Source organism: Rhinolophus sinicus, linkage group LG14 (genome assembly GCF_036562045.2).
Source record: "Rhinolophus sinicus isolate RSC01 linkage group LG14, ASM3656204v1, whole genome shotgun sequence".
Classification (NCBI taxonomy): Eukaryota; Metazoa; Chordata; class Mammalia; order Chiroptera; family Rhinolophidae; genus Rhinolophus; species Rhinolophus sinicus.
Window position 1 is genome coordinate 48,485,239 of NC_133763.1, and position 24,354 is coordinate 48,509,592.

General features: G+C 42.6%; 1 protein-coding gene and 1 long non-coding RNA gene across 2 annotated transcripts in view; one reads left to right on the forward strand and one right to left on the reverse strand.

Moving 5' to 3' along the window:
- TBX15 (T-box transcription factor 15) overlaps window positions 1-24,354 on the reverse strand; it is a 98,653-nt gene that overhangs the window by 22,834 nt on the left and 51,465 nt on the right. Inside the window, exons 2-5 of the mRNA XM_074318634.1 lie at window positions 20,971-21,184; window positions 16,904-17,075; window positions 15,656-15,823; window positions 3,480-3,544 (exon numbers count right to left, since the gene is read on the reverse strand). Coding sequence (XP_074174735.1) covers window positions 3,480-3,544; window positions 15,656-15,823; window positions 16,904-17,075; window positions 20,971-21,184 — 619 coding nt within the window. The remainder of the gene's footprint in view (window positions 1-3,479; window positions 3,545-15,655; window positions 15,824-16,903; window positions 17,076-20,970; window positions 21,185-24,354) is intronic.
- Window positions 22,554-24,354, forward strand: part of LOC141568552 (uncharacterized) — a 35,120-nt gene continuing 33,319 nt past the window's right edge. Inside the window, exon 1 of the long non-coding RNA XR_012491697.1 lies at window positions 22,554-22,722. This is a non-coding gene — a long non-coding RNA (uncharacterized LOC141568552). The remainder of the gene's footprint in view (window positions 22,723-24,354) is intronic.

Below are 24,354 nucleotides of genomic sequence, written 5' to 3' on the forward strand. Positions count from 1 at the left end.
CCTGAATGTATTTTGGTTTGAGGTTTGGCAAATTCTGTAACTCCAAAGTATTCCACAAATGTTTTGTGTTCTGCACAAACCAAAAAACATTGGCCGGGCACTTCCCCCCTAATTTTTAAGCCCATGTGTTTTTAAAGGAAATGTAATCCGTATGTTTGGGGTACATTTATATGCAACTCAGCAAACCATGCTCGTCTATGAGTCGTTTGATGTCTGAAATGCACGGTGAAGATCATAGATTTATAAGAACTCTGTTAGCACGAAAAAGGCAGTAGATGAAGCAATGAACTGAGCTCTGAGGTTGGCACAGAACCTCCCGTTCCCAGAAGATTTATAGATAATCCCCTGTATCCTCATCCATCAATCTTTACAATCTGCGAAATGGCATTCATAAGTCTTGCCCTCATCGGATCCTGCAGGCAGCTAGGGAGGATTAAAGTGTGATTATCAGGTAATTGTGAGCATTTTAAAGAGAGAATACAAGGGCCACTGTACTTGCCCCAACATAAGTTGATCGAGCTTCCCAGAGCACTGGAGGACAAACGTGGCTTCTACCTTTAATGGTTCATCCTCGCCCCATCGTGAGACAGGTGACTTCCATGTCATTGTGTCACAGTTTCACCTGCTACGGAAGTTCAGCCTGGCTTCCTGTCCTTTACTAGGGCACCCCTTGTTCCCAAGTATAGAGAGTGGATGACAAGTCATGGGAGAAGGTACAAAGACAGGCAAAGCACATACAGGTTGTTTTATGTGGAATATAGAAGACTCTGGGTACTTGAGTAATATCTTTAAGTAAAGGAAGGATTTTTAGAGAGTTTTATTCTCTATATCTATTGAAGATGAAATAAGTCAAGTTTAAATTGTTAGCATGATACAGCACAAAGTACACAGGCTTTGAAGTCAGGTGGGCTTGGGTTTAAATCCCTGCTCCAGCCTTACTGTGTGACACTAGGAAAGCTGCTTAAGCTCTCTGAGCCTCAGTTTCCCCATTTATAAAGCATACATTTTACAAATGAAGATTAGAAAGAACATGAGGTCTGGAACACAGTAAGTGTTCAGCCACAGATAATTTCTATAATTACTAATATTACTCAACATAGCCTGCAGGTGAGACTGGGACATAATGAGGAATTATCATGTCATCAGAAAAATAAAGAAAGCAAGCACTGAAATGGGCTAATGAAGATCGGTAGTTCTGCCTCCCTGGAGTCCTTACAAAGAAGAGCAGTTCACCAGGCAGGACAGACAAATAACTGTGTGTCCTAAGCAGTAAGACTCTCACCAGCCTTAAGGCAGACACAGGCCAAGGCCAAATGATATGTCAGGGTCCCTTCTAGCCCAGTGAGGAGACAGAAGGACCTCAGGACTTGAACTGAGATGTCATCACAACTTCCTAACCAGAGGCAAATGCTTCAAGATACATGGTCTCGCTCTTAAGATTAAAACGTGCCTCCAGTTCCCAGGGCATGGCTCTAAGGCTAGTCAACCCAGCCTATCTATTCCAGTTTCCTGCTCTGGGTCATGGCTCTAAAAAACAAGGCTCCAATGGGAGAGAAAAACAAAGGGAAAAAGAAAAAAGAGCAAGCGTCGGAGTGCCAAGAAGAAAATAAACACTCCATGCCACTGGAGAGACAGAAGGAAAGAAAAAGGAAGTAATTGAATAACTGAAGTCAGTAGGGTTGGCCCCTGGAGACATATAATTGTGTCTAGAGCAGAAATTCTTAATTTCTGGTCAGAGACCTTTCTGAGGATCTGAAGAATGCTGTAGACCTCTCCCTGGATAAAGGTGCACCTGTTCACCCACACACAGTTTTACCTACAATATCTGAGAACTCACGCATCACATCCATGCACTCCGAGCTAAAGATGTCAAATATTAGAGGCTTCTACATGAGGGCCCAGCTTCTATTCTGAGCCCCAATCACAAACAAGGTCTTCAGCAGTAAGCCCAGGGTGCCAGCCCTGAAAAGGAGGCGACAGGAAGCCGCTCACAGGCTCGTTCTACGACCTGGACGTGGAATGTAAACTAATTGGGAGGAAGAAGACTGGGCATCTGAAATGAAAGGTATGGGCTTTCATTCTTCACTGGCTACATTTTGAAAACAAAGGCCTTTGTCTTACTTGAAACAAAGAATCATTGAACAGGAAAGCATTTGGCCTGGAGTCCATATGTCTGAGTTCTCCTGTGGCGGTACCACTAACTAGAGGGCTTGACCTAGAACGTATTACTCGATTTTGTCATCTGCAAACTAGAAGTTTAAGTGGATTTGACTTCACTCAATAGATATAACCTTAAAACATTGAGATCAATAAAATTTTATAGAAATCTAAATGTATTTCAAATATACAATAAGAGTGTCATAAAGAAGTGCTTTTGAAAGTCATTTTGTAAAGGAAATGATCCCTGTGACTGATTTTTAGCATAAATCTGAGTGCTAATCCTCATATAATGTGCTCCATAGCTCACAAAGTAACACTACATATAACACTAGACAGTTTACCCGAAAACTCTTGCAGAGAAAATACCAAAGAGAACTCCTGACAATCTGTGTCATTCAGACGTGAAGAAATGCCCCCAAATTAGGAAGATGTCTGAACACTCAAGTAAATAGTTACGACAAAGCCTGCACACTTTATAAAATACATGTGCCATATCTGCTGTTTCGGCATGATTTCTAGAAAATGAAATTTTCCGAGAGAATAACCTTAGCTAGATCTGATTTCCCTGGCAATTTCCCTTCTCTTCTAACTCTCCGTGGCTAACATTTCCATTTGAGATCGGAAGGATCTAGAGAAAAGGAAGAAGAATTAACTAGAAAACACCACAGTCTCTAAGGCCAGTTACAATAGGAGCAGATATTCCATAAACTTAAACAGCTTCTAAGCGTTTCACTGTGTAACAAGCTAATCAAAATGATGGTGTTCAGTCATCAAGAAAGGTGGTACTCTACCAACTCTCTTTATTAAAGCAGGAAACATCTAATACATTTTGGAAATATTCCCCCCAGGGGTAGGGGAGCGGGGGGATGGCTAATTTTTTAAAACAAAGTTTTAGCTCTTAAAGGTAATAATTTTGTGAACATTTTTATTTGCCCGCAATTCATTGTTTTTTGAGAATGAAACATAAATGGAGATGTGGCCACACAGCTACGTACAGATGCTTATCAGAAAAAAAGTGGCAACCTTTTGATGATAACAAATCACCATAAAATTTGTTTCAAGTGGCTGAATTACCCAGTATGATGCAGAGGGGGAATCAGCAGAGGGATTTGATCTGCTGATTTAGAGTGTGTTAGCAAAGAATTTGGATAATTCAGCTCTTACGGGGCAGCTTTTTGACCCTTGGATCAGCTCTCCATCTCTCTTTGCCTGAATCAGCTCAGTGGTATAACGTGTAGGTGTTTTCCACCAATGGGACATGGGGGAAATAATGTCACAGAAAAGAAATATCAGAGAGTCTCTGTCCCAATTGTTCTTACCTGTTTCTTCCAGAATCTCTGAATCCTTTAGCAAAAGGATTCCGGTCGATTTTTAATCTGGTGATCTGGAAAGAAACAAAAAAGCATGAATTGTATTTATATGAATGGACTTCCTTTTTGGTGGTTCCTAGAAATCACTCTGTTAGCAGCTGTTGTTTTTATTTGGTTTCCTTTTAGTTGGGGATTTAAACTGAAGTTGATACAGGACTTGGTCCAGGCACACAGATGTCTGACCCACTTGACCCACTTCTCCCTAAAAACCAAGCTTTTCCCAGTATGACTCTGTCAACTCTTTTTCTGCTCACCTTTCTTGCCCCAAAATGGTGCTCAATCACGTTAGACAACCAAGGCATGGAAATGGAAAACTGGGTCCATATGAAAAGTACTTGTTGAATGAATGAGTAAATGAATGAGCAAGGGAGTGACTAACGAACCAATGGACTAACAGCCAATCCAATCAGGTACAATCAAACCACCAGATAACCTGCCTCCACCTGAAAGAGCCAAATAATTGACTGTATTGCCCGTGTTACCTAAGTTGTGCCTTTCCTGCCACGAAGGATTGTTCATTCAGTGACCCGAAAAGGTCTCATAAAAGACACAACAAAGTAGCTAGAGTTTTGTCAAGGTTGAACCCAAAAGCAAATCTACAAACGTGTGCCAGGATGGGGCCGGATGCAGCACATCTCAGCCCGTCTCCCAGGCTCATCAGCAAAGCAGAAGAAACAGAGGCAGCTTCACAAGGCTGAGCAAACCCAGTGCACAGAGCTACGCATTCTCGGAAGCCGTCTAGTTCAGCCGCCACGCAGCGCCTGAGTCCCTCTCCGTCCCCGTCGCCTCCTAGCTGCCTTCCCTGAGTCTCTGCAGTGGTTGGATACATTATCCTCATGCCTCTCTCTAGACTAGAACAAGCCTGACCAACAAATTCCATGTGCGCTCTGGTGTTTCCGCTTTCAGCCCTGGTCATGGGATGCGTTTTGATACCTTCGCATCTGAGCCGGCCGCATGTTAATGACTCACTATATTCAAGCAGTAGAGACTTAGAGGTGAGGGCTAGGGAGCCCAGGAAAGGAGGCAGGCACCCTGGATGGAAAGTTCATTCTAGATGGTCTTGTTCAAGACCATCTTCCCATTTCTAATCATTGAGAACTTATCGTAGGACATCTCGAGTTGTTTTCTGTGTTGCAGATCGTTCCAAATCCTTCTTCCATCAGCGTGGAATTCCCAAAGCCACAGTCTTTAAATGTCTTTAAAACACAATGTGAGATTCTGACAAACAGACTGTGAGTTGAAAATACCAAAGTTATTTCTTTTCCCTAAACAGTCCTTGCCTCCAGAACGACGTACTAATAATGCAGCACTAATAACACAGCGAAAGCAATTTTACATCGATTTTATAGACCAGAGCAGGAGCCTGAAGCTTCGGCTTTCTAAAGTCCACCGTCTGCCATGTGAGGACTGAATTAAATTTAAAGACTGTCGCTGCGTTCTGTTTTTGACTTAAAATCAGCCCTCTCTTCCTCCATAATCCACAGCAATAAACCACACACCATATTTTCTTTTCAAGTTGGGGTTATAATATTTTATTTTCTCTTTCAAGTTGGCTTATCCTGTCTGACTCATTTATGAGAGCGGTTTCTGATTTGTGATTGTGCTGCCATTTAGGGGGGCCTCCACAGACCCCTGTAAATATAATAACATTCTAGTTCATGGACCTGGGAGAAATGGTTGAAAACCTGCTTCTCACAGTTCACTGGATCTCGGGCCAAAGGGCCTGTATGCAGCTTTAATAGGCAAATGCCACCGTTAGGAAAAACAACACCTCTGTACTTGTTTCAAAGCTTTTAATGTGCGATTTAGAGAACTTTATGAAGAGTGTGGTCACACTCCTCATTACTGATTTACTATTGAGTGCCTTTTGTGTGCAAAGTCATGTGACAGGAAACACAGGTGACAGAATGGTGTTCAGTCAGTATATGTCTGTGCATTGTCCTTCCCCCAACCGAAGGAGCTTATAATTAGAAGAGAAAAACAGACATACACACTGAAAATTACAATGTCAAACTAAGTGATAAGGTTTGCGGGAAAGGCAGGGTGCCGTGAGAGCTTAAAAGAAGTAGCGACTATTCCAAGTTAAAGGTTTCACCTTCGAGGTAGCACGTGAGCCAGGCCTTGGAGGACGTGTGGGTTTCTCATGAAAAAATGCAAGAAGGGGGAATAAGGGAAGTATTTCATAAGAAAAGTCCTACGTAAGCCAGAGCATTAAAGTGGGAAAGAATGAAGCATATTCAAGAAACCTGGAGGACTCCAGTTTGACCAGAGCACGGGGTAGGGGAAGAGCGGCGGTGAGAGAGAAAGCTGGAGGGCCTGGCCTGAGGCCACTTCACGGAAGACCTTTATTACCCAGCTTAGGCATTTAGATACCCTGAAAACAGAAGAGAACACTTTTAGCTTTATAAACCAAATTACCCCATTTAATGCTTGTGCTGACAACTTTGGCTGTATCTACAAACACCAAACAGGACAATATTTTGGAGAAGAAAGCCAATGTATTCTCAACCTCAAGAAGCCTTAGTTTCTAAGAGTCCTATGGTATCAAGAGCCTACCTAGTAAACTGAGATCTCATGAGTGTCTTCCACCTTGTGGAAAAGGATGCAAAGGTCAGCTGGGCCATAAAGCTTGCTGTCCGGTGGAAGATAGGAACCTGATATAAGGTGAATTCTCAACAGGTAGAAAAAGAAGTTCAAAATCCTCTCCTTCCATCCCAGTAGAGTATGAGAAAGACGAGACAGACAGGTGAAGCAAGCAGTTGGACTTACATTGCCTTATTCCCCAAAGCAAACCACAATCCAGGGGTGGGGTCGGGGAGACACAGAGGAACCTGGCAGGGTAACCTCCATACACATACGGGGATTGCTGCATCAAAGTAAGAATGCCCCCTGGTCTGAGGAAGTACCAAGAGGGCTGAGTTAGGATCTCCAGGCTTCCCATGGCCTTTCTGTGGTGGGTCAGGGACTCAGAGGTCTTCACATGCCATGATGGGGAAGGCAAGGTGATCCTAACACAGAGATGCTAGAGCCTCGGCGGGACCTAAACAGAGGGCCTGGATGAGACCTGAGGTGAGGCTGAGCCCACCAGGGAGGCGCAGGAGGTCCTGACCGAGGCAAGAACACAAAGCGCAAGTCCAGCAGTCTCCTCTCAGTGCAGCGTATCAGCCAAGGGACCCAAGGACCAGACCACACACACACACACACACACACACACACACACAGAGCAGAGGCCAGGGAGGCCCAGAGAACAGCACAGGAACCCAGGTGAGGACTCATAAACCCCTGCACATAAACCATACCTCTAGAGGCCATCTGGAATAGTGGGAGAGGGGAAGGAAATATGGGGGCAAAAACCAAAAACTAAACATTGACCCACAATAAATCAAGTTACGTGAAGGGATAATAACCCAAAATAGAATTGGAAAGTTTACATTTCCCCCCTACCCTGCCCCAATGCAGAGGTCACAGCTCTTTTGGAAAATCAACTACAGAAAATTTTATATATATATATCCACACTTTAGTAGTTAATTTTCACCCCTATTCCGATCATGTTTATCAACTAGATCCTAATATGGCTGGCTGTCTCTACCTCCCCACCTTAGAGCAGGCCCATCATCCATTGACTCAACTGCTCTAAATAACCCGCAAACTGACTCCCTTCTCCCCCTCTTATCCCTTGCCAATCTCTTCTCTACCCAGCAACCAAAGTGATTCTTGTTAACACATAATTAGATCATGTCATTCTCTGCAGTGGCTACCACTATACTCAAAATTCAATCCAAACTCCCTGCCTGACCTTGCAGGGCCAGCATGCCCGGGCTGCCGCCTACCTCTCCGTCCCCACCCACACACCTGTTCCTGGTTCACAGGCTCCAAACTGAGCTGCTCTCAGTGCTGGAATGTGCCCAGCTCTCTGCCCAGGCTGTTCACACTCGCTCTACCTCCAGACAAAAATACCCTTTTGCACGCTCTTCACATAGCTGACTCCTCGTCCTAAGTCTCAGTCTAATTGTTATCTCCTGAGAGAGGTCTTCCTTGACCATCCGTCCAAAATGGCAGTACTTCTGCTACTCTCTTGAACTGCACCCTCTTTAATTCCGTCTGGACTATAGGTAGGAACCATGTCTCTTTTATACACCATTTTATTAAGCAGAACCTAATAGGACATGCTATTCATGCTCAATAAATATCTGGTCAATGAGTGACTGAGTGAGTGAGTGAGTGACTGAGTGAGTGAGTGAGTGAGTGAGTGATGATGTGGAAAACAGGGGTCACCAGTCCCGAAGCCATAACAAGCCTTAGAGAATATAGACCAAACAATCCCTTCAAACCTATGTGCTTTCACTGCAGGCATTACAGACAAAAGTCTTAAATGTCCTTCCAGTCAGAGCAAGGTCTATTAGTAACTTCCTGTGCAGCCCAAGCTATTCGACAGCAGTCATGTTCAAACTGGGTCCAGTGACGATGGGGAGACATGGAAAATACAGAGGTTAGGGAAGCATTTTTTTTTCCACTGATTTTATTTCCATAACCTTAGACTGATTTGTGTAGTCTGAGTTATTGAGAGTTATTGAAGACGGTGGCACGAGGGGGTGGCTGCTGGCCTGCCACCATTAATTTTAATCATTTTCACTGACTTTCTTGCCTAGGAACATAGAGACAGTACATAAATGAGGTATACCTCACAACACACAGCGCAGACATAAATAGCACAACCTACAAGGAAAATGAAATCCTGAGTATGATTTTACAGGAGTGAGGCTGAAAGGGGCTGCCTTTATTAACACTTTCTTCGTCACTCTTAGGTTATTTTGCCAAATTGCTTAAAGGGTGTTCCAATGGGATTTTTTTTTTAAAAAAAAAAACCTTAGCCTGTATGCAAAAAAAATTCTGCACTGATTTGATTGGAAAGTTAGAGCAAAACTGGCTCAATACTTTAGGATATAATGAGTAGCTCAGAAATCCTATTGAATTTGCTTACACAGACCTGGCTGTGGTTGCAGACTTCCTATCTGGTTCATGTAGCCAATTCTCATCAAGAAATAAGACTGTGTTACCTGAGGAGAACAGGGCTGTGTCTTTTTGAAATCTACTTTCCTGTTTGGAAAAAAAAAAAAAATACAACTCAAGGTTCAGCAAGCTTTTTCCCTTAGGAAGACAAAGACTCTGCAATGGAAATTTCCTGCTAATTCCATGAGGACATGTTGGCGTCAGCCTCTTCCAAGAAAAAGCATAAAGCGTGGAGTCACCTTTATTCCCACCTCTACCACTTTATTCTCCACGATGAGATTCTGGGCATAGTGTACCTTCCTCTCTGCCACAGGCCTGCCAAGTTGGCACTCTGAGAGCAAATAACAGTAATAATAACTTCAGTATGCTAGCAGCCCTGGGAGTCCGTGGGTCAGTCGGCAAGGGTGGGAGGGAGGAATGGGAAAGGGGGAAAGAAAAGCATAAAATATTTCATGAAATAGAAACTCTTTCTTCACACTTCACTACTACTTATATCCAAAAGAGCAGAACCAAAGATACATAAACTGGTAGTAGAAGTGTGTTCACTAGTCATTCAGCCATTTTCCGAGGATATATGCAGAGCTATCCACTATGGGACAGACACAAATCTCTGAGAAATACAGAGATGGAAACCCAGACAAGAAAAAGCTAAAGGAATCCATCACCACCACCAGTATTACAAGAAATGTTAAAGAGACTTCTTCAGAAGAAAACAAAAGATCAAAAATACGAATAATAAAATGTAATAACTACATGCCTATCAATAATTACTTTCAATGTAAATGGATTAAATGATCCAAGCAAAAGACATAGTGGCTGTATAGAAAAGAAAACAAGACCCATACATGTGCTGCCTGCAAGAGACACTCTTCAGATTGAAAGACACACACAAACTGAAAGTAAAGAGATGGGAAAAGATATTCATGCAAATGGAAACAAACGAAAAGAAAAAAAAAAAAATGGAGGTAGCAATACTTACACCAGACAAAATCGATTTTAAAACAAAGGCTGTAACGAGAGACAAAGAAGGACCCAGCAATTCCCAAATCAACAAACCAACAAAATGGAAACAAACTCATAGATACAGAGAACATTTTTGATGGTTGCTGGGTGGGAGGGGCATTGGCGAGATGGGTGAGAAAGGGGAAGGGATTGAGATGTGCAAATAGCCAATTAGGAAAACAGTCACAGGGATGTAAAGTACAGCATGGGGAATATAGTCAATAATATTATAATAACTATGGTATCAGGTGGGTACTAGACTTCCCGGGGTGATCACGTCATAAGTTATATAAATGTCTAATCATTATGTTGTACACCTGAAATTAATATAATGTAAGTCAACTGTAATTGAAAAACGAAAAATTATTTTTAAAAAACTTGAAGATGGAAGAGTCATCTTAATTAGTGATTTCTGGGCTTCAAAAAATTTCGTAGATCAATTCTACTTTTTAATTATTTTTTTCAATTATAGTTGGCATTTGATATTATGTTATATTAGTTTCAGGCGTACAGCATAGTGGTTAGGCATTTATATAATTTACAAAGTGATCCCCCCGATAAGTCTCATACCCACCTAGCACTGTAGGTAGTTATTACAATATTACTAACTGTATTCCCTATATTGTACTTTACATCCCCATGACTATTTTCTAACTACCAATTTGTACTTTTTAATCCCTTTACCTTTTTCATGCAGCCCCCAACCCCCTCCCATCTGGTAATCATCAGTTTATTCTCTGTATCTATGAGTCCATTTCTGGTTTGTTTGTTTGTTTGTTTTGTTCTCTAGGTTGCACATATAAGTGAAATCGTATGGTATTTGTCTTTCTCAGTCTGACTTATTTCACTTAGCATAGTACCATCTAGGTCCATCCATGTTGTTGCAAATAGTAAGATTTCACTCTTTTTTATGGCTGAGTAATATTCCATTGTGTGTGTGTGTGTGTGTGTGCGTGCGTGTGTGTGTGTGTGTGTGTGTGTGTAAAGAATAGGTTAATATATATTCTTTATATATATATGTATTTATGTATAAAGAATATATATATAAAGAAGGGGTGATAGATAGATGGATAGAAAGATAGATCACCTCTTCGTTAGCCAGTCATCTGTTGATGGGCACTTGAGTTGCATCCATATCTTCGTCACTGTAAATAATGCTGCAGTGAACATAGGGGTGCACATACCTTTTTGAATTAGTGTTTTGAATTTATTCAGATATATACCCGGAAATGGAATTGATGGGTCATAAGGTAGTTCTATTTTTAATTTTTGGGGGAACCTCCATACTGTTTTCCACAGTGGCTGCACCAATTTCTAATCCTACCAACAGTGCACGGGGTTTCCCTTTTCTCCACATCCTCGTCAGAGGCCAATTCTAATTCCCTCCCTTCCAGCATTTGAGCAATCAATGTTGATATTCCAATTATTTTTGATTCTACCAAGTAAAGAGAGTTAACATCGACTAGCTCCTGTCATCATTATTCCATAAAATAAATGATATTTTAATATAAAAAAAATTTAAAAAAACAAAATAAAATAATGTACAGTCTACTAAAATGAATGTTTACATTTATTTAAAAATCCCTATACTGTTTTTATTTTTCTCATCTCTCAGTGGACCCAAAAAAACTTCTCCATAGACTGGTGACCGAGAAGCACTGATTCAGACCAAACCATCCATTTCAAATAAGAATAGTGAGGTGGAGTGATTTGTGAAAGGCAAGACAGTCCATTAGCTGCAGAGCGAGGTCTAGAACTCACGTCTTTTAACTCCCTACCTGGTGTTTTCTACCATATCACACTTTTTTTGTAGAAAGTGCAACCTTTGCAACCTTTGTTCTCAGAAAGCTCAAAATATTGAGAGGAAGATAGGACACACACACACACACACACACACACACACAGGTTAGAAAGTGATAAAGGTCATGAGAGAGAGATAATCAGTCACTAACAGTTCCACGAGGGAGAGCTCATTTGCAGCTGACAAAAATGTAAGGAAGGTTATAGGTGATAGTATTTGCACCAAACTTGAAAAATAGAAGGAATCTAGACAGGTAAAGATGAAGGGGGAGGACATTCCTGGAAAGACAACAGCATGTGCAAAAGCAAGGCAGCTACAGAGTGCAAACAACAATAAAATTCTAACTCGACTGCTGAACTCTTGTGGATGCAAAATGAGAATTAACGGAAAATATGCCTAGAAATGTCGTTGGTAATTACCCACAGAGGATCGTAATTGAAACACTTGGGATCCTGGGCTTTACTCCCTAGGCACTGAGGAGTCACAGACCATTTTTGACAGAGAAAGAATGCAGTCAGAGCTGTGCTTCAGGAAGATTTCCTCCGACAATGACTATACGTGGTGGCTGGTGAGACCTTAGTTTGAAGTCCGGGAGCCTCTGCTCAAAGCTACCACAGCAGCCCAAGGTGGGGGGAGGGCAGGTCCAGAGCAAGGGCAGAAGCAATGAGATTAGAAAGAAGAAAATATTCCATCAGTAGAAGCAACAGAGTTTAGTGGCAGACTGGATGGGAGAGCGTCAGGTGTCCAGTGTGGGTGACAAGATGGAAGTCAACAGGAAGCGTAGGCTTTGACAATGGAGTGGACTGAAAGGAGTCACAAATGACCAGTATAGTTGGAGTATTTTGTTTACCAGCAACAAAACACCATGTCCCCACCTCTCAAGTGGAGACCTGTCCAACTGGATCGGTCTAGAATATTGTGGGGGTTAAAAAAAAATGTTTACAGACATGAACACTCTAATAATTTTCAATACTTGAAAATCATGTGTCATGTAACCATAAATGGCTCCCAACCATCATTAAAAAGCATGCATAAATTATATAAATGTCCAACCACTATGCTATATTCCTGAAACTAATATAAAAATATTGTGAATGTCAACTGTAATTTTTTTAATGTCATCATGCAGGAAAAAAGGGGGAGAAATTATAAATTCCGAGCTAACAGAGACCTGAGAAAGCATAGGCCAACGGCTTGGAGTGGTCTTCATTTTCTTGGAGAAGAAAGTGAAGCCTGGAGAGATAAAATGACTTGCTCAGGGTGACACAGACAGCTAGTGGAAAATTCAGGACTGAAAGCCAGGTCTCCAAATGTCCCACCCTTTGCTGTGTGTGGAGCAGGACACTGCCTTTCCCTGGGAAGACTGGGTAACATTTCAGTTCCATTCCCTCTGTTGTCCTTCCCTCATTGTGTTCCTCCAAACAGTTCCCGAAAACATGGAGAACCTACCACTGACTTTTTCCCTCTTGGCTCTCATTGGCCTCCAAACCATTCCCTTCAACAGAAATATAGGAAGTAAACAATGTTGCCATGAAATACTAATTGTTCCCATTCTGGAAGGGAAATTAAAAAGACAGTAATAGGTGACTAGCACTCAGAAAAGAGAACCGTTTATGCTACCCAGCACCTTCAAGACAAGTCTGAAAATTATTGTTAGCTCACAGCTCTGAGTTACGGGATGCAGACGGCAAGATTCCCGGGGGAAAGACCTGGGGTTAGTTTGCTTTATTACAAGTCGCTGTATTATATTAAATCACAGCTACGCAGCCAAAGGGAATGTTAAAACAATCATGCTTATTGGTTTATCCAGAGATGGGAAGCTTGTTAAACAGGCAAAAGCCATTATCTTGACTTCAAAATGGGCAGAATTGAGTATGACTCATCTATTCTGAATGTCAGCACATCATGAATTCACCAACGTGACATGAGAACAGAGAGATCAAAGTAGTTACCTGTTGATGAATATCTTCGAGAGACAAGGCAGCTCCTTCAATTCCCAACAATCCACTTTCTCCTTAATGAGCACTTTATTCTTTAAAATGGCCTCTACTCCCCACCGTCCTCCATGCCTTCACAGACCCAATCATTTAGCAACGTCAGCTGACTACTGTTAATTGGACGCCAGGTTTGTGTCAGTGACTTTATATATGTGTTCCCTCCTCTAGTCCTCATAGCTCTGTGAGGCTGGGACATTTTCAGACCAGGAAACACAAGTTGAAAGGCGTTAAGACCGTTGCTCCAGGTCACACAGTTCACCAGTAGAAAGGTCAGAAATCAAACCAGGTATGTCTGTTGCCCAACGCCATGATCTTCATCATGGTTTCCCACCGCTACCACTGCTCCCACCCCAGTCCAGATATAGACAAAATATTTATACAAGGAGAATGTACTCAGATGCCTAGGAGAGAAGGTTGGCGAAGAGAAAGGATTTTAGGTACCCGCGTGTGGTCTTCTTTCATTGTCACAGTGAGTTGTAGCTTTCTAATTGCAGCTTGAGCTGTCGTAGTGATCCTACTGGCTTCTAGAACTGAATGAATTCATCTGTGTTCTGGTTTGTTCTACAGACTAAATTCTAAAATCGTAGTACGTATTCCCACATCTCTGCCTTCATGAGAAACTAATGATTAAAATGGTGGTTGGGCAGCCTTGGGGACAAAGTCCAATCAGTTATTCAAAAACTTTGGTTTGTTCTCCCTTCTTCTGAACCCCAGTTAATCCCAGTGTTCTGCTTGCTTCAAAATCCATGTAGCTTGTATCAGAGCTTGAGTATTGAAGTTTTCTGTAAAGATCCTCTATGGCCTCTGCAATTTTACTGTGAAGGAGTGTGAGAGGATTTAATAGTTTTTAAATGGTGCCCAAAACAAACTAAACCTCTTCCTCTAGTTTAGATCAAATGTGGCATCAACAAGGAAACTCCGAAGTTGGGAATGCTTTATAGCTACCAAGAAAACCCAAGAACCATCTAGTACTTAATATTTACCGGACTAATGGGTTGTTGTATATCGAATTCCTCTGAAGATAAAGAACATCTGAGGAATCTTATCCAGGTGCACTATGAAAGAAATGCTCTTTCTGTGTGAACCAAAGGTTATCCAACTCACCTTCACCTGCCTGGCACACCATAAGCCCTTGATAAATATTTAGTAAATAAATGCTTCTTCTCTATCGCCTTCTTTATCAGAGCACTAAGCATAGTATCGAATACCAAAGGTATTGAATATTCTAAGTTCATTTTACTCCAAGCAGGCCCAAAATAAAAGTATGGAGTCTATCAAGCAACATGAGCAAAAACTCTTTGTTTCAGGAAAGGATTCCCCTGCAGGATCTTGTGAATTAGAAACACGCTCTAAATTACAAAAGTGAGATTCACACGCAGCTTTCAGGGAATTGCATAAAGTGAGATCATTTGTAAATCCACTTAGTCACCTTCTTCTAAAAAGAAGTTTGTGTAGAATACCCAGAATAATTCCAGGCCTGGTCTCTCTCCCTCCCTCCTCCACCCACACACCTCTATTCGTCTGGCTAATTCATATGTGTGTCTTCACATCAGAAGAAGCATTAGCTCTTCCGGGAAAACTTACCTCATTCCTTAAACCAAAAAAGCTCCCTGTCTCCATCTGTTGTTAAATTATTCCACTGTTTTATTGTTATGTATTTACGTGCCTTTCACGCAACTAAAACTCTCCTTTGCCTAGTGAGAAGTAAGTCTTCATCTGCTTAGTTTCTCTACTAAGTGTGGGACATTGTACATTCTCAATAAATATTTTTGGAATGAATGAACATATTACGGACATAAAAACATACAGATCTTAGGGTGTGGCTGGTGACCCCATGGAGGTAAATTTAGTCTGGAAGTGTAAATGAAGCTGTAAGTGAGTCTTAAATAGAGTTTGAGAGGCCTGGTGACTTAAATGCAGCCAGGTGGAGGGATCCGTGGAAAATTGCAGGGAAGAGGGAAGGAAGGAATCAAACCTCAGTACTTGCAAAGGAATTGCAAAGGATGAGGGCCATTTGCCAGGATGTAGTAGAGATGGTGAACGTGGGTACACATACAGAGAGACACGAAAATGACTTGGGAGGTTTGGTCCGCTTGGGCAGAAGTCTTGTCTCTGATCTAAATCTAGACCACTCCAGCTGCCACTAGGCGTTACCCCCTTGTCATCACCAGTGCCCTGTGTGCACCACCAGCTTGCTGTCTCTCATTCCAGCCCTTCAGTGCCAAGCAGAAGACTAAACGTTGCTTACCCAGAAGCGTGAATAAGCTCCTTCAAAAGCAGATAGAGCAGGAGACTCTCCAGGGCAGCCTCTTACCTGCTGGTTTTGATAGGCCGTGACCGTGGTAAACACGGTCTCGGGAAAGTTGAATGTTTTCACTCCGTCCCCCACAGGCACAGATTTGGTGGGCGAAAGGTCGCTGCTGAAATCCTTGCGAATCACGTGAACGCGAGGCTGGTATTTGTGCATAGAGTGCAGAATGATCTGAAATGAGAAAGGGAGACACTGTGCCATGGTTGGTTGGCTCTAAAAGGGCCCTGCCTCTTCTCAAGCTCTCATGCAAATAAGAGTCACAGGCTAGAAGCCTTACAGGAAGAGTGCAGACTGGGCACGGGATGTACAGGAAACTTGAAATCAGTGGACTTGTCCACGGCAGGAAGGGAGGGGAGAGCATTGCATGGAACCACGTAGCAGAGTATCCCAGCCGTGGGCAGTGGCTGTACTACGTTTGCTTTAACGGTGTAAATACTGAACGACTGCTCTATACCAGTGGGCACCACTCCACTAAAAGGTCTTAGAACCTCCGTCATGTATCAGTGGTTCCCTCCTGCATCACATTTTCAGCGTGGGCTCATGCCATTTTAAATTCTACAAGCTATTATTTGTCCTTTGTTATTGAATTTATGGACATTCCCTTATGTTATGTGAGAGTACATGGCATGTGTGTGTTCTCCCTTCCGCAAAAACTTGTCATTTTCTTCAAGATAGGAGCGGTGGTTTTCGCTCCTTCCCATAACATCTTCCCATAGCACCCAGTGTGGATCCTGGAATTCAGTGAAAATTCAGTGTATCTTTTGCTGCCGAAGACAGATTCATAGCCTCGGGTGCTCCAGTTATACTCGGAAAGACTTAGGGCCTATTCGTCTCTTATAAATTCATAAATTTCTTGACAAATCAGTCAGAACTGTCACCTTATTGTTTCCCTGCGTTTGTGGCCCTGTGAGGTATTCTACCGAATGTTGTGATTTCTTCCACCATTTTTTAATTCATCCTGTATTTCTGTCTCTGAGTTCTCCCCTAACTAGACTGGGAGTCTCAGACCACAAGAACTCTGTCTGATAAGCACAACCGGACACACAGCAGACACTTGCCAAATGTTAGCTTTGTAATACATGAAATTTCACAGGAAGAAGAAAAAACAACTTTTACGCTTACTTTCTTAAGATGGCTTAAAGTGGCATGGAGATTCTTATTTTACCTGTTTGGAAAAGCCTGGGGCTAGCCCGCTCTAGAGCAAAGAGGGGAAGAGGGAGGAAGAGGGAGAGGGGGGTCCTTTCCACTCACGTGTCCTTGATCGTCCAGTTCATTGTTAGTCAGCTTGAGTTTGTCGAAACTGACCACCTGTCTCATCCAAGTGTCTCCAGAAGCTAGAGAATCGGGGTGTATATAAACTCTTGGGGGTACGGGGGAGTCGGCGTTGCCGGCCACCATCCACTTGGAGCTATGATACACGTATCTGAGATAGAGAGGGAGAGAGGAGAATTCAGACACAGATGCAGAGAGGGAATAGAGACCCAGGAAACAACCAGACACAGGAGAGAGGGGAGACAAAGAGGTGACAAGAATGGAGAAGCAGTAGAGATTCAACAGAGAATACAAAGGATGAAAAGGGAAGGGTAAAGATCACCAGGAGAAATGAGATAGAGATGGAAATGGAGCGAGAGATGGGGGGGGGGGAGAGCAGAGACGTGTTGTGTTTAATGATCAAAGCTGCAGCTCTCACAAGGAAAACATTCCCACAGCCCCTTTTCTTCCTCCTCCCTCGCCTTGCCTGCACCCTTGTGTGCACACAGGCGTCCTGAACCCACGTGGCTAGCTACGGCAAAGGTATTTTACTGCAACCTTTCACCTTCCAAATGCAAACCATATAATCCGTCGGCCACTTGTTCGGGATTTGGTTCCTTATTGAAAACATCTTCCATATTGTCCTATAAAACACAGCCATGTGCAGAGACCCTCCAAGCCTCTCACCGGTTAACCATTTCCTTGCCAAGCATCTGAATTCTGCGGGATTGCTATGAAAAATGGAGGAGGGCCTTTGCCTTAGTGCAGCCATGGCCAGAAACACCACCCCGCTTCCCCAGTTAGAGTTGTCATCAGCTGCCAATTATTTCCCCACAAAACCTCTGGCAATGAGACGTTGTCGGTCACAAGGGAGGTCAGTTTTTCAGACTCTGCCCATTGCCCTGTGGTTCTGAAGAGTGTTCTCCATGGACCTGATATTCCCCGCTTCTCAGTTCTAAAGGCCACGTGGGACCTGGACCCTGGCAAACACAGGCACTCAGTCACATCGCAACTCCCAAGATCCTCTAACACAGAGTGGAAGTGTCTCCCCTCTGAAGTCCTGCAATCCAGACCTGCAATCCTGGCCATCTGCTCACCCATCATGCTAATCCAGGTTCTCCCCATTCATCTCTCGCCTCCGAATTCATGGGTTTGGGGCCAAGTTCTCAGATATTTCAAAATGAGCCATGATTCACTGATTGGATTGCGATCTCCAGAGATCAGTTAAGCCATAACTTGTTTCAGACAAGAACTACATGTAAGCCACCAAGAGACAGAGACTGTGTTGGCTTTTCGTGACTTTGAAGGAAAATTAATTTAACAAACGCACTCACAGCTTATAACTTTTCAGAAGCTTTTATTGGCACATCAGGTTAGATTTTATCCCTCTACCCTCCCAAGTTTAATTAGAAAGCCTCATATTTGAGTCTTTTGATGGGCTCATGAAAATCGATGGTGGGCTGTTCATGACTAAATCTCACATACGTGATAGGTGAGGCACTTTGATCCACGCTAACGATCTCCAAAAAATGGGGACCCTTGGTCTGTACATTTAAATACAGGTCAGTGATTGCCCCTCTTACTAACAATGACTTATGATTGCCCTGTATATATAATAAATGGTTGGAAAGCATCTTACCAGGAATGGAGAGAAAGTCCTCTCACTTGCTATCTGACATAAGAAAATGGGGTTCCTCTCAGCCATTTATAGAGGCTGTTTTACACTGAAAGAGATGAATTTCTTTACTTGATGACTTCAATAAAAGGGGTTAGGTGTTTTAAAATTCAATACCTGTTTTTTCTGGAATACTTATATGACTTTGAGTGGACTTGCTACCTGTCTTTCCCCAATACCCAAGTTCTAAAATGAATGAGCTCTGTGTGCCTTTAGATAAGTCATTTAACCCCTATTGCACAAAGGAAACAGACGAGATCATCTCTAAGGTGCCCTCTTGCTTTAAAATTCTATGACTTTATTGAAATTCTCTTCTTAAAAATTTACCAAAAATTTTCAGCACAGAATATCAAGTGAAGTCAGAAGACCCTAGAGAAAAATTAATCTTTCATATTCACAAAATGAGGTGTGTTTGGTTTTAATTTTATAGCTAAATTCAGGCCAATTGTTCTATGTTCCAAACCCATTAATCCCTACAAGCACCTCTGTCCATGGTGCTGATTGTACAGATTATGTCAGGACGTCCAGAGATTGAGGGCCCTGTAGACGTCCTGAATGAACAGGACTACAGTTTGGGGAGTGAGAAGAAGCAGATGGTGACTAAGATCTGCTCAGGAAAAAGAACAGTCAGACGAAACTAGTGTCACTGAATAAAAGGTTATGACTAAAGAACAAACTGTATGTCTGTGCTGGGACTATCTGGATATATTCAGGTCTGACAGCAAATTGGTGAAGGTAGAGATATAAAGAAGAAAACACTGCAGAAGAAATCACGAAACGAGGTCACAACAGAGATGACAATGAGGTGCTCAGGTGACCCAACTTCACTGAAGGGCAGGAATCAAAGGTGTGATATCGAGAACAAAAATGACTGGACTACACCGACCCAGTAGCAGGCAGTGAAAACGCGAAATAAAAACTGGAAGATCTTATAGGCAAAAAAAGTAATATGTTCCCTGTATCCAACCAAGCCCCTTGCCAAAAACTCTTTCCTTGAATGACCCTATTTCCTTCCACGCTGTCATATCTCAAAATGTAGAACAGGACAAGACTGAAACCCAAGCCACAAAAGGGAGATGGCATGGAAAGTAGTGCTCCTTCAAAGTTGCTCTTGCCGCCTTTTAATGGTTTTATTCATTACTAAAAGAGAGAAAGAAGAGGGTTCTAGAAGAGAAAGAAAATGCACAAGCTTTCACGTTCATTGTAACCTCATGTTTTTGTGATATCTTATTGTATTGGGAAGTTTCTCTATGTGCATTCAAATGAACTGGACCCACTGAAAATATTCTTTTACTTTAAACGTCCCTGCTCATGAAGACAGCTTACGATCAACGAGGTGGTTCTTTTTGGTCTCCATGACATGAGACTACGTAGCTTGGCTTTGAAAATAGGAAGGCAGTGTAATTGTTTTACTTTCAGTGAACTATCCCTCTGTACTCAAAAATCTTAGCCCAAGTTTATTTTTATTTAAATCATTTTCATTTTTAATCCAAGGCGGGGAAGCTACCACCATTTCCTAACAGTGCAGAGTTGTACACAGGTGAGACTTTTGTTTTAGAGCCATACAGATCTGTGCAGGATTCTGGATCTTTCTTTACTGCCTGGGTGGCCTCAGTCAAGTTCATTAACCTCTTTTGGACTTTGCATCCTCATCCATATATGGGATTATCAGACATTACTCTATAGACTTCCTGTGAAATTTAAATAATATAGTATATATGGAGTATCCAGCACAAAACAGGTACCTAACTATGGAAAATTGAAAGGTACCAGTGAAAGAGTAGCTTAATTAAAAGTGTTTATTTCAAGAGAAACTGTTTTTGATACCTTTATCATCTACTTAAATAGTTTTGCAAGAGTTTCCACCAGGTTGCCGTTTGTGTTTTGTAATAATTTCAAGCCCACGATAAAACACAATGGGTCAACAAGCAGGGGCTCAGGAGATAGGCACCAAACCCAGTTCTTACCAAAAACAAAATTCTTACAAAAACATCTGGCTGTTTTAAATGCCATAGAAGATGCAAGCTGTTGTTTGGGGAGCAAATGTTTTCTCTTAAAAACATGGAAGGGTGAAGTAACACCTGCTCTGGAAATTAGTTTGGCTGTCATGTACCGTGGGTCTCCAGTATTAACTGAAATACATTCGTAGGCGAAAAATGTTTGCGAGGCCAGAGGTGATGGAGATTTGAGTGACCCTTGGGGGGAAATGGCAAACTCACAGTAAACACGACAAGATCACTTTGCCCAGATGTCCAGATGCAGAAAAGTGAGTGCACGTGGCTTTGACTTCAGCAAGGCGGCCTACCACCAGTAAGTGAAAAGAAGAAATGCAACCGCTCCTGCCTCGTCCTCCGCTCTTTGAAGTTGGCCATTCAAAGGAACGTGTCCTTACCTGCCCGCCTTGGTAATGATCATCTCAGTTCCAATGTCATGGAACCTCTTCCAGAGGTCGGCACACTGCAGCTCCACCTGAATCTCCTCCATGGAAGACATGGCAGCGGGTATGGAGACGGCAGCACCAGCGCCCAGGTCAGCGTGAGAGTCAAAGGAGCAGGAAGTCCGCTCAGTGAGCGCCTCCGAGTCCGAACCGGTGCTCTGCTCGGAATCTGCCAAAGAAACCATCAAGCCTCGGGTGAGAAACTGCTGCACTCCCCCGCAAGGCTCCTGACCCTACAAGAGGGGACGCAGGCCGGGGGGCATGGTGGAGGGGGAGAGAGGTGAACAAAAGGCAACGGAAAGCTGGGAAGCTCCAGAGCACAGCACTCAGGGTATTTTATTATTTTTTTTTATGGTTTGTTTTTGTGATTTACAACCTTCTTTCAGGTTTCGTGTTTCCAACGTGCCATCTGGGGTTTTAGTAAGTTTTAGCAACAACTGAGGAAAATTGGTCCGCAGCAGGCGCTATAAAGAGTCCTCGTGTCACCATGTTGAAGGGAGTGAAGCCACACAGGGGCCACATTTTAAAAATAATAATAATACTAATTACAGACTCTAGCTCCAAATCTAGATTAGACTGTTTCACTTGGAGTGGCGGGCAGGGGAGATTCAGTCCTAACAACATATTCTGGAATTCCATCCCATTCAGCATCACTGCCCATCAATCATTTTTAAACACAGCGGTTTTCCCTCCATGGATATATCCTGGTCATCAAAAGTTAATGAAAATTTGGTGTGTGTGGGGTGGGGGGAGGTGGAATCTTTACAATCACTTTGTCGTATATCTGAGTAAACGGCTTTTCCTAAGAGTTCAATCTGGCCATGGTGGATGAAAAAAAAAATCCGTTGTGAAGCAAGGATGTAAGCATATGGAAAAAGTTACCCAAGAAGGCGGTTGAAACAAAGGGAATAAATGAGTTCAGGAGACACCTTGATTGGTTTCTGAAGTATGGGCAGAGGGGAGGGGCGATCCAAACAGGAAGGTAGGATTCAGAGCAACCAAATAAAAAGCTGCCACGCTGGGCCAGATGGGCCTCTCCTCCTGTGCGTTCTGTACTCACGAAGGGGGGTGGGGCACATCGACTAATGGACAAGGCTGGAGGCAGACCAGAGAATTTTCAGTCTTTTTTTTTTAAATTCCTTACTTTTAGGGGCCTGGTGCCAAGAATTGTATCTCCTAAGATTTCTAAACACTCAGATTAGGTAGGACAATTTCCTTAGGTCAGGTAATACTGAAAGCCAAGCCTAACCGTCTATTTCTCTAGCCCACCCTTAACGTCTGATTGCTTCCCTTGCAGATAGATACATACATAAATAAAGGGTGGAAACAGCGGCGTCTAATACTGACACCTGAGTTTTCAGTGCTGTCAACAGTCATGGCCTCTTGGGTTTCTGTCTCTGATACTAGGAGGAGGGAAGAAGGATGCGGCAGAGCACCACACCATCTTGCCGCCATGCTTATTTACCTGCAGCAGGTTTCTAGGCCTGGGAACAGCCCATCCCATGATACCTTTCATTTGCTTTCCTTCTAGCCCTGATGTGTTCCCCTCTCAAACCCAGGCAGCATTTCTGGCAAGAATTTCCCACCGCTCTGCCAAAGCCCACAGGGAACAAAGTGCCATTTGTCTTCGTCCTCCCCAATTCCTCACCCTTCACTTCTGAAGACATTCAGGGGACTGCAGAACGGACCCAAGCTCCTAAATAACAGGTCACTCTCTGCCCACGATCTTTATCCACAATCACTAGTCCAGTCACATCTTTACCAAAGAAACAACAACAAAAAAGTGTTATAACTAGGTTTTACACGTCCAAACATGTAATTTTACACCTTGGGCCAAACGGCTACTAATGTTGGTCTCCTTGAAACACGGGAAAGGGGAGCTACTTATCTAGGATGAGAGTGGCCGGAGAGTGACACTTCCCAGCCTGATTCTATATGCCTTTCAGTAGCACAGCCATTACATCATCACGTACTGCGCCAAACACATTCATTCCCGTCCTTGGAGACACAGATTCCCAAGTCCCAGTTTGTTTCTGGGACATGCCAAGAGCTCCTCACTTACCAAGAGTATTGTGAATGTTTCAAAAACTTCTCAGCAAGAGTTCTAGAAAACAGTCTTGTCCTACCTTTGGGAGCAAAGTGTTAGGAAATCTCCCGGCTATAAGAGTGCTGTCATTAGGAAAAAGTTGGAAATAGACATCCTAAGTAAGGCCCCGCAGAAATTTTGGACATAGGATTTCTCCAATGCATGTTTAGGAAAGCCGAGGGGAGGGAAAGATGTCAGTGCACTAAGTGACAAATATTTAATGGTAGCCGAATGGACTGGAACACTCTGACTGAGACTCACTTTGTCATCTGGAATAACACGGGACCTCAAAACGTAATATTAAATGGATTAATGAATAACCTACGACAACTCACTCAACCACAATGGACCCGTTTCCCCATCATGCAATTAAAAGGATTGAACTGAAAACTTTTATGATCTCTTCCACCTCTAATGACTTGAGGAATGTAAGAAGAAGGCAACTTTCAGTGATAACCCGGGCAACCTCAATTAGAAGCATCAAACTTAAAACTGGGCAAGACAAGTTAAATGAGGAAAAAGACTGGGGGCCCAAATTCACCTTATTACAGGAGTTAAAGAATGGAACGGGTATTCTGTTCATAGTTTCAATCAAATCAATCAATAAGCACCTATCAGCACGTGGCCTTATATGAGGTACCACATACATAATTTGAAACAGAATCCCAGACCTTGAGAAGTTTCCCAGTTAGTGTTGATTAATTATGTGTTTACAGAGTGCTTACTGTGTGCCCAGTACTGTGCTAGATTCTGGGAAATACCAAAGTACACAATGGAGCTCCTCTTAAAGAAATTTACAGTACAAGTGGAAACTGGGCACTTTCACAAGTAATCAGAAACAAAGACGAATACTACCACGCAGGTTTTCCACACGATAATATATTGTCTTGTATGTCTCATCGGAATCCAGAAAAGAGGGATCCAAGAAGGTTGGAACAGACCTGGGGAACCCACGGTTACTAGAAAAGAAATGGACAAGTCTGTGGCAGCGTAGATAGTATTCGCCCATGGAGAAGATTTTCAGAAACAGTTATTTGTTTCCCTGGAAATATTCTGTGTTCCTCGATTCTCACTCACTCCCAAAATAGAGCCCAAGTGACTTTTATATGCGGAATGTAGGCATCAGCCCATGTTTACAATAACATGAATACACCATGTAGTTTTCCATTCTCAGTTTCTCAGATGTCACAATTTGTAAATAAAATGCATATCATATTTTATACAGTTTTTTAGAAAAACTCCTAGAGTGCTTA